The sequence below is a fragment of the Lemur catta genome, chromosome 9 (genome assembly GCF_020740605.2).
Source record: "Lemur catta isolate mLemCat1 chromosome 9, mLemCat1.pri, whole genome shotgun sequence".
Lineage (NCBI taxonomy): Eukaryota > Metazoa > Chordata > Mammalia > Primates > Lemuridae > Lemur > Lemur catta.
The window spans coordinates 16,606,531-16,620,489 of NC_059136.1; the positions used below are offsets into that span (position 1 = coordinate 16,606,531).

General features: G+C 41.4%; 1 protein-coding gene across 3 annotated transcripts in view; it reads right to left on the reverse strand.

Annotated features, from left to right (window-relative positions):
• The window catches only part of PCSK6 (proprotein convertase subtilisin/kexin type 6), a 159,993-nt gene that overhangs the window by 25,772 nt on the left and 120,262 nt on the right, over positions 1-13,959 (reverse strand). The window contains exon 14 of one of the 3 annotated variants that reach the window (XM_045560662.1): positions 7,605-8,697. The exons of the other annotated variants lie outside the window; for them this stretch is intronic. Within the exon in view, the coding sequence (XP_045416618.1) occupies positions 8,684-8,697 (14 nt within the window). The 3' untranslated portion in view covers positions 7,605-8,683. Of the gene's footprint in view, positions 1-7,604; positions 8,698-13,959 lie in introns of those variants that run through there. 3 annotated transcript variants of the gene reach the window in all.

Sequence of the window (13,959 nt, forward strand, 5' to 3'; positions counted from 1 at the left end):
TCTTGCCTCAGCCTCCTGAGTAGCTGGGACTACAGGTGCTCACCACCACACCCAGCTAATTTTTTGTTTCCATTTTTAGTTGCCTGGCTAATTTTGTATATTTTTAGTAGAGATGGGGTCTTGTTTTGCTCAGGCTGGTCTCAAACTCCTGACCTCAAGCAATCCTCCCGCCTCATCCTTCCAGAGTGCTAGGATTACGGGCGTGAGCCACTGTGCCCAGCCTATTTGGGCTATTTTCTATGCATGTGTATTTTTTGTTGACAACGTGGTTCACTATTTTCTCTTTTTTTCTCCCCACTTGGCATTTTATCATGTTAATCACATTCAGAAGTTATCTTACTTATTTACTTGTTCATTGTTTTCTCTTCCTTCTTCAGACTAGAGGCATTACATGAGCAGGGAATGTGTCTTTCTTATTTGGTGCACTAGCTTTAGGGTGTAGCAAGTTTCAGGCACACAGTAGGTGCTGAATAAATGTTTGCTGAATGAATTATTACCTTAAAACATAATATTTTTGATAGCAAAACATTTTACCCCATGAATGTAACCATTTATTTAACCAATCTCTCATGACAGGTTATGACAGAACATTTATTCCAGTTCCCTTTTTTTAAATACATAAATCTGCCAGAAATATCATTTGATGCAGTCTGGACTACTTTCTCCTAATAGAGTCCCCAACGTGGAACAACTGGGTCAGAGAATAAGACATGGTTAGGGCTCTGCACACATAATGCCAAATGACCCCACCAGTGTTTGGCATCCCATGAGGCTTGATCCCAAAATAGCCAGGTGAATGACCACAGGCCACCTGGGTGAATCAGTTCCCTTCCAAGAATCACACCCCATACACAGTCCCTTCCCCAAACCCCAGCCCCAGCTTAACTGTGGCCAAAGGGTCTGATACCAGTGACTTAGCACAGCAGACTAAGGCATAGACACACAGGGTGAGCTGCTCTGGGGCTCTGGTCTTCAGGGGGACCCTGCTCCTCTCTGTAAGTCAGCACGACCCACCAACCACGGCACCAGCACGCACGCCAGGACAGGCTTGCCAGGGCCATCACCGCCCCCCCACACTGGGCATTCCCCAGAGGCCGCACTGTCATTGGGAAGATGAGACACGTGGATAGAGAAGAACCAAGGAAGAGGAGAAGGAGAGAAGGAGAGAGGGCAGACCACGTGCTGGCCACCGTGGCCAGAACAGAGTCCCCACTCAATAGAACTGCCACCTAGAGGCAGAAGGATTGTAGAATGTTGGCCCTCTTCAGACAAAGCATTTAATAAGAATGTATTATTTACTATTCAAGATACTCAGCAAGCCTGCTCAAGTTTACTATTATAGAAAGCCAGCTAGTACCATGAATCCCTTAGTTTCCTGGAGGGGGGTCTAAAAGATACCCAAATCCAAATTCTTTGGCTTTTGTACCACTAGATTTCTGAGCCTGTAGAAGAAAGAACCACAAATCCACCTGCTTAAACATTTGGGGACAGCACTGCCAGCAAGCTGCCTCCAGATGTCAACAGCAAAGGCCAGGCGATTGTCATTGTGAGAGGCAGAGTATAATCCGCGGCTAATGCCATCTGAGGCTGCCAATAAACGGCTTTATCATCATTCACTATCTTCAATGCAGCATTTCCCCTCAATGCATTAAATTCATAATGAACAAACAGGATTATTCCTATTATGCAAAGAAAGAACCAGAATTAAGGGAAGACTAAGGTTGCATTTGCCGATAGGAAAGTACCAGCGGTAATAAAGCTTTTCTCTGCCTGGCATTTTGAATTAAGCATTAAAAATCCTTGAGAAGGGAATTTACAATTGGAGACAAAGCAGGTAGGGGTGAGGGGAAAGTTCTGTTAGATTAAGGATTCTGAGCTAATACTTTTGAATCCCTGGGTTTTCTTGGCCATGACAGAAGTTATTAACAATAAAGAGTTTATTAATTCTCCCCCTTGCACCCCCATACCTAAAATATGCAGGAAGAAATTCTTTAGTTGAAACATGGTAAAGAAAGAGGCCTGGAAAATCAAGTAAATATATTTCAGTCTAACACTCTGGTGGAAGTTTCTTCCTTCTGAGGTCCAGTGAACCAGTCACCTGAGGGCTGCGTTTAAGTTATGCAGAGGTTTAGGTGGAAGGAATAAAAAAGACTGGCCTCCATCTATTTATAAAAATATACAAGAACACTTTAAAAGGGTGAATTTTATGGTATGTGAATTATATCTCAACAAAGCTGTTATTAAAATAGTGTGTGTATGTGTATATTATAAATGCTGAAATAGCACAGAAATAGCAACCTCTACTCATTAAATTTAACACATAATTAAAAATGCTCTTTAAGTCCACATTATGGAAAGCAAGAGGGAGGAAGATAAAGGGAATTTAGGAGATGGCTTGGAAAGGAGGATAAAGAAGAGGGCACATGTGTGTGTGTATTCCCCATGTACACACACATCCATGCATGCATGTGTGTGCATACAACATGCACACATGTGCATGTGTACATACATACACGCACACACAAACCCTCAAAGTCTCAGGTGTAAGAAAGAAGAAATGGAAGAGTCTTCCCTGTGCTACTGTAGCCATAAAAACCTGGAAAGATGGTATCTTAAGTGCCAGGAAAAGGGTCTAAGAATCCCTAAGTTCCAATTTTTATTTGAGTGAAACGTAGAAATATACATTCAGTAAAGAACTCTGTACGACAATGTATAGCATGGCACTTTTCTTAATGATACCTATTAATATAAGGATAGACAGGGAAGACTAGAGTACTATCTTTTAAAATTTTTCAGTTTTTTCCAAGTAATAATAGTTTGAAAAGCCAAGTAATACTGTAAGGTCTATAACAAAGACAGCATTCCTCTCTACCTCTTGGAGTCCCTTCCTTTGCTCCATAACAGCCTCTTTTAATACTTGGAACTGATTTTTCTGGCATTTACCCCTTCATTGCCAATTAAAAATACTCATTTGTTATGCGCTAGGTTCTTGATTTTAGACATTGATCTAGGAAGTTGAGAATTCAGTTCTCTTCCAACACCCTGTACACACTCACGTTGCTCCCCTGCCCAACCAATATTCTTCAAACACAACTTCTCACTGTGTCAATATTTAGTGTCTTCCCACCCCTCCCATTTCATTTTCTGGGAGATTTCCTCAAGTTTGTCTTCTAACTTATGTGTTGCATTTTTAATTTTGGCCTCATATTTTTCATGTTTAAGGCATTTATCTTGGTTCTCCCGACGTTCTTTTTAAAAATTCAGCACCCTGTCCCCGTCTCCTAGGTGAAATATTTTCTCATATCTTCCTAGAGGGTACCGATCACAGCTTTTTAGACATTTTCTTTTGCTGCCTGATGGCTCCTTCTGCCTGGGAGTGTGTTCTTGCCTAGAGTCTGCTTCGGCTACAACGCTGGATAATTTCCTCAGTCAGATGCCTGGTGATGCCTGGACTTCCTTTCTTATTTAGTAGTGAGGTGCTCAAAAGCTGATTAGAAGTTGCCTGTGTGTTCTAGGAATATGGAAATACAGTTTTTATTTGTTTTGTATACAGCAAACGTGTGAGAAAGAAAATTTTGTGGTCCATAACATACCAGTTGGCTCAGATATATTAATAAATAACATTTACATGGCAAAAGTAGATATTTCCTATTAGAAACAACGAAGGTCAGAAGAAAAGTAGTATCTTTAAAGTACTGAAATTAAAAAAAAATACCCCCAAGCCAGAATTCTACATCCAGTGAAAATACCATTGAGAAATGGCATGAAATAAAGATATTTTTCAAATAAATCAAAGCTTAGCAAATTCACTGCCAGGAGACCAGCATGACAAGAAATGGTAAAGGAAGTCTTTCAGGCTAAGGGAAAATGATACCAGATGAAAATCTCAATCTATAGGAAAGAATAAAGAACACCAGGCATGGTAAATATGTAGGGAAACAAAGAAGATTAGTTTTTTTCTTCATTTCTTTAAAAGACAAAAGACTGCTTAAAGCAAAAAATAATATTACCAGTAATATGCAATTTATGAGGTATACCGAAGTAAAAGAACACCACTGTGGCACAAAAGAGGGAGTAGAGGGATGGAACTACACTGTTATTAGCTTCTTACGTTTGTGAAGTGCAAAGCCACTCAATGTTAATTCTAAGTAAACTGTAATAAATTAAGGATGCATATTATAATCCCTAGAGCAACCATTCCAAGTACAGCTAAAAGCTAATAGAGGAAATGAAATGGAATATTGAAAAATATTTGATTAATCTAAAGTAAGGCAGGAAAAGAGAAACAGTATATTACCTTTTTAATACTTTTAATACTGTTGGATTTAGTTTGTTGATATTAGACTTAAATTTTTTGTATTTATGTTCTTGAGTGAGATTGGCTGAAAATTGTCCATTCACAGAATGTGCTTTTGGGATCTGGTATCAAGGAGGTATTGGCTTCATTAAACTAACTGGGGATAGCCTCCCTCGTTTTCTACTGTCTGGAAGAGTTTGTGGAACATTGACATTATCTCTTCCATTTAAATGTTTTGCAGAATTTGCCAGTGAATTTGTCTGGCCTTGAGTTTTCTTTTAAATTATAGAATCAATTTCCTCAATAGGACAATTTTAATTTTTACTTCAACTTTTATCAATTTTGATAAGTTGTATTTTTTTCTTGGAATTTATTTGTTTCACTTAAAATTTCATTTTGTGGTCAAAAGTTTATCATATCCTGATAATAATAGAGATAACAGGATCTATAATAATGTTCTTCTTTTCATTCCTGAAATGATATATTCTCAGCTTTTTCCTTGATTGGTCTTCTTAGAGGTTTATCAACTTTATTAGTTTCTTCAAAGAACTAACTTATGACTTTATCGATATTCTCTACATAGGTCTGTTTTCTATTTTATTAATTTCTGCTATTTTAAAAATTCCTTCCTCCTGCATTGAGTTTATGTTGTTAGTCTTTTTCTGCCATCTTAAGTTAGATGTTTAGCACATTAATTTCCAGACTTTTCTCTTTTTTCCATTAAGGCTTGAAGAGCCAGTGTATTCTTCTGTTGTTGGGCATGGTGTTCCAATGTGTTCGTTTGACCTAAATTGTTAATTGTGATATTTGCATCTTCTACCCTTCCAGACTTTTGCTGTTGTATCTATCAAATGTATTGGCGGTACGCTAAATCTCCTCCCTGCGTATGGAGTTTGTCTGTTTCTCTTTGTAGTTTTAACAAGTTTTTGCTTTATATACTTTAAGGCTATGTTACAAATTACATAAAAGATTAGAAGTGAAACTTTCAGAATTGAACCAAACCTTTGATCAATACAGATGGACCCTCTACACATACATGGAGCTACATACAAAGCTCTAATTATGTTTTTTGCCATAATATTTTTGTTTGTCTGATGTGAATATACCTGCAACAGCTTTCTTTTCATTATTTACCTACTATACGTTTTCTAATCTATTTTTAACTTTCCTGTTTTCTTATGTTTTAGTTATCTTTCTTGTGTATAGTTATAAAAGTCAGTTCTAGCAGGAAGCAGATAGCACAATTAAACTAGGATAATACAAGAAGGCTTTAATAAATAGACTATTTATAGAGATGTGAGCAGAAGGGAACAAAGCCACAAAGGATGGTGCAGGTCCCTGGGGCCAGTAGTGTTTCACAGGTAAGGGGAAGGTGAACCGTGACTTTAAGGCATGCTGGCTGCTGAGGAATAGCTAACTCATAGATAATTATCTCCTCCCTCCTTCCACTCTTCTGCTGGACTTTCCTCTTGGCTGAACTAAACCATAAGCCACAGGCAAGGGAGTCTATTGGGTGCAGAAGAGTACAGAATGGATCTGGAGGGCAGATGAAATATGCCTGGTCTGGGTGCAGTGGCTCACAGCTGAAATCGCAGTGCTTTGGGAGGCTCGAGCAGGAAGATTGCTTAAAGCCAGGAGTTTCAGACCAGCCTGGGCAACATAGCAAGACCCTGTCTCTACAAAAATTTAAAAAAAGAAGAAAAAGAAAGAAAGAGAGAAAGAGAGAGAGAGAGAGAGAGAGAGAGACAGACAGAGGGAGGGAGGGAGGGAGGGAGGAAGGAAGGAAGGAAGGAAGGAAGGAAGGAAGGAAGGAAGGAAGGAAGGAAGGAAGATGCCTGGCACTACAGTAAATACATTTGGGAAAAAACATCCAATATGACAATCTGTCTTTCAAGAGGAGTGATGAGTCTATTTGTCTTGATTGAAACTACTGATAATGTTAGACTTATTTTTAACCACTTGTTTTGGGTGTTCTAGTTGCACAGCTTTTTCTGTGTCTTTTTCTATCCTTTGGTGCCTCTGAGATCCCAGGGTTATCAGGTCTGCTACGAAACTCTTTTCCCTAGGTGGGCTCCACAGACTCAGCAAATTCCCTAAACCAAAAACTGGTATCACTATTCCATTTGGTTCTTTGGCTATCAACATTTCAACCAACATCTTAAATTCTTTTCTGTGGAAGGGAGATTTCAAGACACCTCATCTTCTGTATTGTTGGAAGTGGAAGTAAACAACATCTTTTAGCATTTTGATTCTATCTTTGTTTTGGAGTAATTTGTTACCAATTTAGAAAAAAATAGATTATACTAAAAAAAGAAAAGACCAGATTATGAAGAAAATCAAATCATAAGCAAACAGGGAACTTTTAAAAAAGGAAATAATTATCAAAACTCTGGAGGGGAAAATTTAAGATTATTTTTAAAAAAATCAAAAGCCGAATAGCAGGCCAGAAAAAATATTTATAGGAACTATGACACATAAAGGGTTATTGTATCTATATTTTACACTTCATACATAAAATATTTTTGGATACATATATGGAACACTTATCAGCTTGATAAGACTGGAGACTTCTTAGGATAGACAGAAAGGGCAATTTTCAAAAGGAAAAGCACACTAGTACAGAAACATTTGGAAAAGCATTCACCCTCATTAGAAATGATAGCAACGCGTACTAAGGAAAGCATCATCCACCTTACCTAGAACTGGCACATCAGGGTGTCCATCTGCTCCTGGCGAGACTATAAATTGGTTCAACTATTTCAAAAAGCAAATTGGCAGTATGTATCAAAAGCAGGTAAATTTGTTGTTTCCACCTCTTCTTTGTCCCAGAAATTTTACTTCTGGAGAACGATCTCAAAGAAGTAACATTAAATTTAGGAGAAAGCCTTCTGTACTAAGCTGTCCATTTATAACAGCAAAAAACGGGAAACAAACTACATATCCAACAATAGAGAGATGCTTAAATACATTATGGTACTTGGTGAAGTATCATAAAAACCTATAAAATGCTGCTCACAAAGGATAACATTGAAATGTTCTTGTGATACAAGTAACAAAAAAAAATAACAAGTTATATACGCAGCATGATTAGAACTCTGTAATATGTTAGGGGAAAAAAAGACCAAATGGAGACCTGTATAGTCATGTTTTTGAACACGATGTGTTTCTGGAAATAAGTAACAAAGTCAAATGCTCAGAAATGCAACGCACTCATATACCCTGGGGCAGATTTGGTTGCCAGAACTCGGAGCTGTGCAAGCAGCAGGAACCTCCAGGCACACCTTTGCTCCTAAGTGCTGACTGAGGATGAACCTGAGAAAGGGGTTTTAGGAGAGCTCTTCCTCTTCTCTACTTGTCATTTTCACTTTCATTCATATTTAGTATTTTATTTGCAAAACTTCAATATGAGGGGGGACATTATCTTTTTGCTACGTTTGCTCTCGGGAGACAGAGATCCGACTAAACAACACCGTGATTCATAATGTGCACAGTGGCAATTGGTATCCCTCACAGAAATAAGTGCAGATAATACACTTCTTTGTTTCTGGAACTAGAGACAGTCTAGGGAAAGCTGCCACTGTAACGGCCCCTCAAAAGAGAAGGGAGGCAAAGAGACCCAGTGTGATATTAATGCAAATGGGGTTAAAAATGGAACCTTTTGACAACTGCATGTATGGTGACTGGAGACTACGCCAAGTTCTTCAGTTCTGTTTCCAAGGAAGTGGGAGTGATACTCTATAATCACACTTTCCAGAAATGAGAGTTTAGTGACAAACTTTTAAAGTCGGCACAGAAGGCATGTGCTTTAAATCTGTCTTCCTTTCTAGCGTCAAGCACAAGATAGATTGAGCCATAGAACGCAGACTGCAGAATTTCAACTCTTATCTTGGAAATAACGATTAGCTTGAAACAGATGTCAATAAAACACAGACCAAGAAAGCTAGCAATAAAATGAGAACAGTTACGTTCTTAGGAAAAAAGACATGTATGAAAGGGACCCAACAGGAAATCAAAACTCCATGGAACTTTTTATGATAAAAAAAGGAAAAACCAGTCACACAAGAGAGACTAATTTCTTCCCCTTTTACTCGATTATTAAACATTTTACTGAGTATGCACAGTTGAAAAGAGTTGATTAAAATTATATGAGCTCCTGATTTAAACAAAGCTCATGCTAACACACACATTCACTTATTCAATGATTCAACAATTATTAATACTTGTTAACCGTGTTCTAAGCACTGAGCCCTCAGGGGAGAGAGCTGAGACCCCCAGTTCTGGGCTTCCAAAGGCGATGCAGTTCTAAACTGGACCAGTTCTACACGATGCCTTTGCAATATTTCATAGAGATTATCAAAGCTCTTGTTCACTCTGATCACGTGTGTTTTAGCCCCAGTTCCCTAGAAAACAAGGGTCTGAAGCGAAGCTCATGGGCTGAGGCTTTATGGGAAGGTGCAACTCCAGGGCAACAAGAGTAGGGGTCAGGGAGGAGCATGAGAAAGAGGGGAAGCAAATGTGAGGTGGTGTGTTCCAAGCTGGTGGCAGCTTTGCAACAAAACAGGGCAGTTGGTAGGCCAGGGGAAGTCTTCCAAACAGGGCTTGCGGGACTGACCTGCCACTGTCAGTGGGATGGGGGTCAGCTCCATGTCCCTTTTTCACTGGGTAAACCTCCTTTCTGGCTTCTGTTACCTGCCCCCTCCAGGCAGCTACATGCTGGGGAGGCCAGAGGCCAAGCCTCACTTGCAAGTGGAGATAAAAGCCACAACCCCCCCAGGTCCTACAAGGGTTGACCTGACCCCTGGAGTCTCTGCAGCTCCTACCTGGATGGGCACAACAGCAGCCATGCCAAAGCCCAGCCTACACCACAGGGGAGGCTGGGGGTACCCGAAGAAGTGAGAACTGGATCCCTCCACCAGTAAAGAGGCAAGGCCCGAGCGCAGCAGGGCTGAGCCCAACTGGGAAGGCATGTAACGGGGCCAGTATGACACTTAGGGAGTAAAGCGTAATCAAAATACATGCTTCGAGGTATACAGCAAGAACTGTCATGAGTAATGATAGAAAAGAACCTACTGCCCTGGGCTTTCTCTCGTCTTCCATTCAAGTGAGCACAGCACCTTGGTGAGACACTAGCTAACAGTACAAGGCAGAACTGCAGAGTTTGGTATGTAATTGGCATGTGTAGTTGGTGCCAACGGAGCTTAATACCAAGAAATACTATTGGTGTTTTTGACGTTACAGGCACTATGGACAAAGACAGATCATGATCCTGAAACCTTTAAAATTCCTCGTAAAGGATTTGTTCATATAAAACTTCCTTACATTTGAACCTCCCTCAGGCCTGGTGAGGTAGATACTGTTATTCCCACCACATACGTGCAGAAACAGAGACACAGAGGTTCCACGTCTGGGCCAGCAAGTGGCCAGTTGGAACTCAGAGTACACCTGCCAGACGTTCTCACCATCCTCAAATCTGAATCCTGCCCAGCGACTCCAGTGTCCGACTCCAGTTTCCATGGCAACCTGGTCTCCTCCCATCATCCTCCTGCTCCTCACACAGGTTGACGGGAATGTGGGTCAGGCTTGGTCTCTGTAATGTATCTGTGCCCCGACAGCTTACTCAGCTTACTTTTCTTCAGCTCTGCAAGTTTTGGCAAAAGCACTGACTGGCCCTCTTTGATCTCACCCCGGCTTCAACTTTATGAGAAGGAGAGAACCAAAGATGGGATTCCACGGAAGCGAGCAGGTGGTATCCGATGCACTGAGCTGAGCTCCAGAGGAAGCCAGGCCATGTGGGCAGCTGTTTAATGGGGTGCACACAGAAGCCACTGAGAAGCCAAAGCAGTTCTGGGCTTACTATCTTCTCCCAGCAGTCTCAAACCAAAGCTCTTGGTTAGCCATTTGTATTTCGCTTAGAAAAAAAAATGTTGCTTAAGAAGAAGAAAGTTAGAATAGAAATGTACCTGCTGGGTTCAAGAGTTGCAAGAGCTTTCCACGTGGGCCAGTTAATTGGATGGCAACCCAGCTGCCTCCAGCACAGTAACCCTGGATGATCCTCTTGTTTCCAAGCTCCTGGGTTCTCCAGAGGTCACAGCCAGTTTGATCTTCCCCAAAGGCACAGAGGCAGGTCTCTGCCAGTTACTATGGGCTGGGACTTTCCCCGAGGGCAAATGGACCAGTTCCTAAAGACTGTAGTAAAACCTACATTTGCAGCAGCAGATGGGAAAAGGAGAGAAAAGGAACCTGAGCTTCCATGAAAACCTATTACAGGTTAGGCTAGAAATGTTGACTGTCACCAGGTGCTCACAAGATACTTATAAGGGAGTTATTACTCACAAAGTCTCCTAGCCAGTAGTAGGTGGAGCTGGTGTTGGGACCCTGGCCTTTCTGCCTCTATATCCATGCTCTTTTCACCAAATCACACTGTGGCCCCAAGAGCAGAATGCCATACACATTCTGGTATTTGTTTTGCAATCCCTGGAACTTCTGCTTGTTGGCTTTCTAACATGATATTTACCTTCCTGTGTTTTATATTTTCTTCAATTACCACAAAGGTTGACTATCTTTTGTTTACCGGTTATTTGTATTTTTCTTTATGAATTGCCTTTTTAGGCTTTTTGTCTATTCTTCCAATGCGGTACTTTGATTATTTCTTAGTGATTTGTGAGCACTGTTTATATATTGAGGCTATAATAATTATAATGCTCTATTTGTGATCACCTAGCCTTGGGGGCTAAGATATTAGAGATAAAGAAGGTGTCTGCCTATGTATTGGAATTTTTTATAACAAATATTGTTTTAATTTCCCCCTTTGGAAAAATGACTTTTTAGCATATTCAGAATTCAAATGATGACTGTTTACTGATAAGATATTTAATCAGAAAAATAGTGTGATTTATTAAATAAGCAGTTAAACCAATGGCAATTAGACCTTCAGTCCTCTGAGTGGGTCCTGGAAAGACACAAACCAATGAAACAAGGGCCCCTAATTGTGATGTATAGTTCTGGGGGAGGGACCAGGGCTCTACTCAGAGGGGCTGGCTCCTTATGGATAAACAGAAGTCGGGGGTGGGGAGTAGGGTACTTTGTAAGTCTAAGCCTTGGTCATGCATTGCATACATGCATACACCCCCCTTAAAGTTTGCAAAAGACAACCCTCTCCCTATTCAATTCCCAGTATGCAGTGGTGTGCAGGGTCTGGCTAGCACTGATTTAATAGAATCCATTGTTAATATTATCAGGAACTTTGTGAGCTGGTTGTTAAACATAGCTTTTATCAAAAATTAAATTACATAAGCTTATAATTAAATAAGTTATATTGAAAACAAAGGTAACAAATACTCACAAATCAACCCTTTCTCATTATTTTACTGTATTTTGTCATTATCTATGCTTTGGGGTTACTCACATCTGTTGTATCTAAACAGCAGAAACACCACCCGATGTGGCTACTGAGCCTCTCCTGCCAACTTGTCTTCAATGAAGTCACGCTGGCAGCTCAAAATTGGCCATAGTGGGAATATTTCCACACAGAAATCAACAAATGCTGCAAATAAGGGCTTAATTTACTATTGATTTTCTGGACTTAAGAAAGTGATGGAGAAAATGTTAGGAATGCCGATTAAACTTAAAAGCCTTTTGGGTCTGTAGCCATTACATTGTGAACAGCATAAAAAACTGAGGAAATATTCTTCTGGTACTTGAAAACTGTCATCCAATTCAGCAAAGAAGTTGCTCATGCCATTGACAAATGAATGAAGTTCCAACATGTCTTTGTTGTTTCTCTGACAAAAAATATTAGCCAACATTTAAGTTGGAAGGATAAATGTTCATGAATTACAACCACAAATTGGTTATGGATACAAAAGTTTGTGAAAAATCAACGAAAGCATTCTCTGAGGATCGATTGGCCATATGAAATTTACCACATGAACAATGTATATTTTATTACTTGTAAATTGTTGGCTACACATCCTTTATATCAGTAAAATTTATAATAAACGTACATGATGCATCTGTATCTACACATAATTTCCCTACAGACGGTTGTTAAACATTTACCAGCACACGGGACAATGTGGAGCCACAGGTGGGAAAATGGGGACAGGGTAGGATGTCTTTGTAACAAAGAAACAGCACTGAGTGCTTGGCAGAAAACACATAAGCACTATTTATCATCCTAGTCCCCTCTTGTTCTTTTGACAAATCTGACTTCTTCTCTAGGTTGGTGGGAATCTGGAGATCATGCTGTTGGAACCAAGAAATACAGAGCACATGTGGGTTGCTACCTTTTTGGAAACAGAAGAAAGATTAGAGGAAAAAAAGAGAACTTTTAATTATGGAGAAAGAGTGAATTCTCAGAGTTCAAGAGAATGACATAGATTTTTTTAAAAATGCCATCAATTGTCTCAGACAGCCTATTTATTACTATGTGAATACCAAGTATGTAAAACTAAAACTCTTTGGAGCCATGAAATAAGATACATGGTGTCGATTACAGAGAGGAGATTAGAAACATGCTTGACCATTTTTTCCATTTAAACATTGATGCCTCACAGTTCTCTCTGGCAGGGAACATGGTAGGAGGTGCCATAGCTCCTTAGGTGGGCCCTAGGCCATGCCAGTGAAGTTTGGGCGCAGCGCGGAGAGCAACCATACCTGGTCGAGCTACCTGGAGGCCACTGGGTTGGGCCCTTGGGGTGTAGGGGGGCAGGGATAAAGAAGAGGGAAGCACGCTTCACTCTGTGCCTACCAGCAAACCCGAGTGTGCTAGGTGTGCAGTCTAGGTGAGTGTGTGCTCAAATGATTGGAGAAGCACCAAGCAAAGCCACCCCTGGTGCCACACAAAACCAAGCATGACTCCTGCTGAGCAGGGAAGACCCTCGCTTCATGTGCTCCAGGGGTGCTCACAGGAGCTGCAGGACGGGGGGGTGCAGGGCCCTTCCTGTGCCCGAGGGTGCTGAGGGGACGTGTACCTGGGCAGGGAGGCTGGCCTCACCCCAGTAGACGCACAGGCTCTGCCTTGTGGCCCAGGTGCAACCACCAATGTGGGCTTCCAGGGGAGGAGGGCAGGATGGGGAGGCCCCTAGCCCCAGTTGCTTGGTCTGGGTCACCACTTCTGCACAACCCCATCTCACCAGAGAGGGGCTCGGCACAGGCCAGAGAGGCAGGAAAAGTGAAGGCAGGAGGACCCAACCCCAGGCCTGTCTGATGCCTGATGCAGGAGAATGAAGTATACATGTTTCCCAGAGAACTGAAACTTTCTGCACTCAGTGTCCAAACTTAAAATCTGGGGCATTCTGGATGAAAACTCTCTAAAATGCAGCCAAACTTCTCCAAAAGATGCTCTGCAGGACAGGACCCCGACCCCTGCTCTGACTGTACTGTCGCCGGGCTCCCTGCACAACGACTGGCATGCGGCTGGCGTGGCCTGTGGGCTCGCCTGCAGTGGAAGCTGCCCCTCTCCCACACCTGCACACGCCAGGACTGCATACGCCTCACACTGCACGGGCAAGGTCCTGGTGTCTCCAGATCTAGTGCTAAGAAGCGTTCAGTGTAGGCGTGCTGAATGCAGGGACGGATGCAGCGCCACCTGCAAACTCGGCAGGGCTGGGAACTGGGATTTCACTCCATTCCATTCCTAAGTTGTCTCCTAAAGGAGCCTG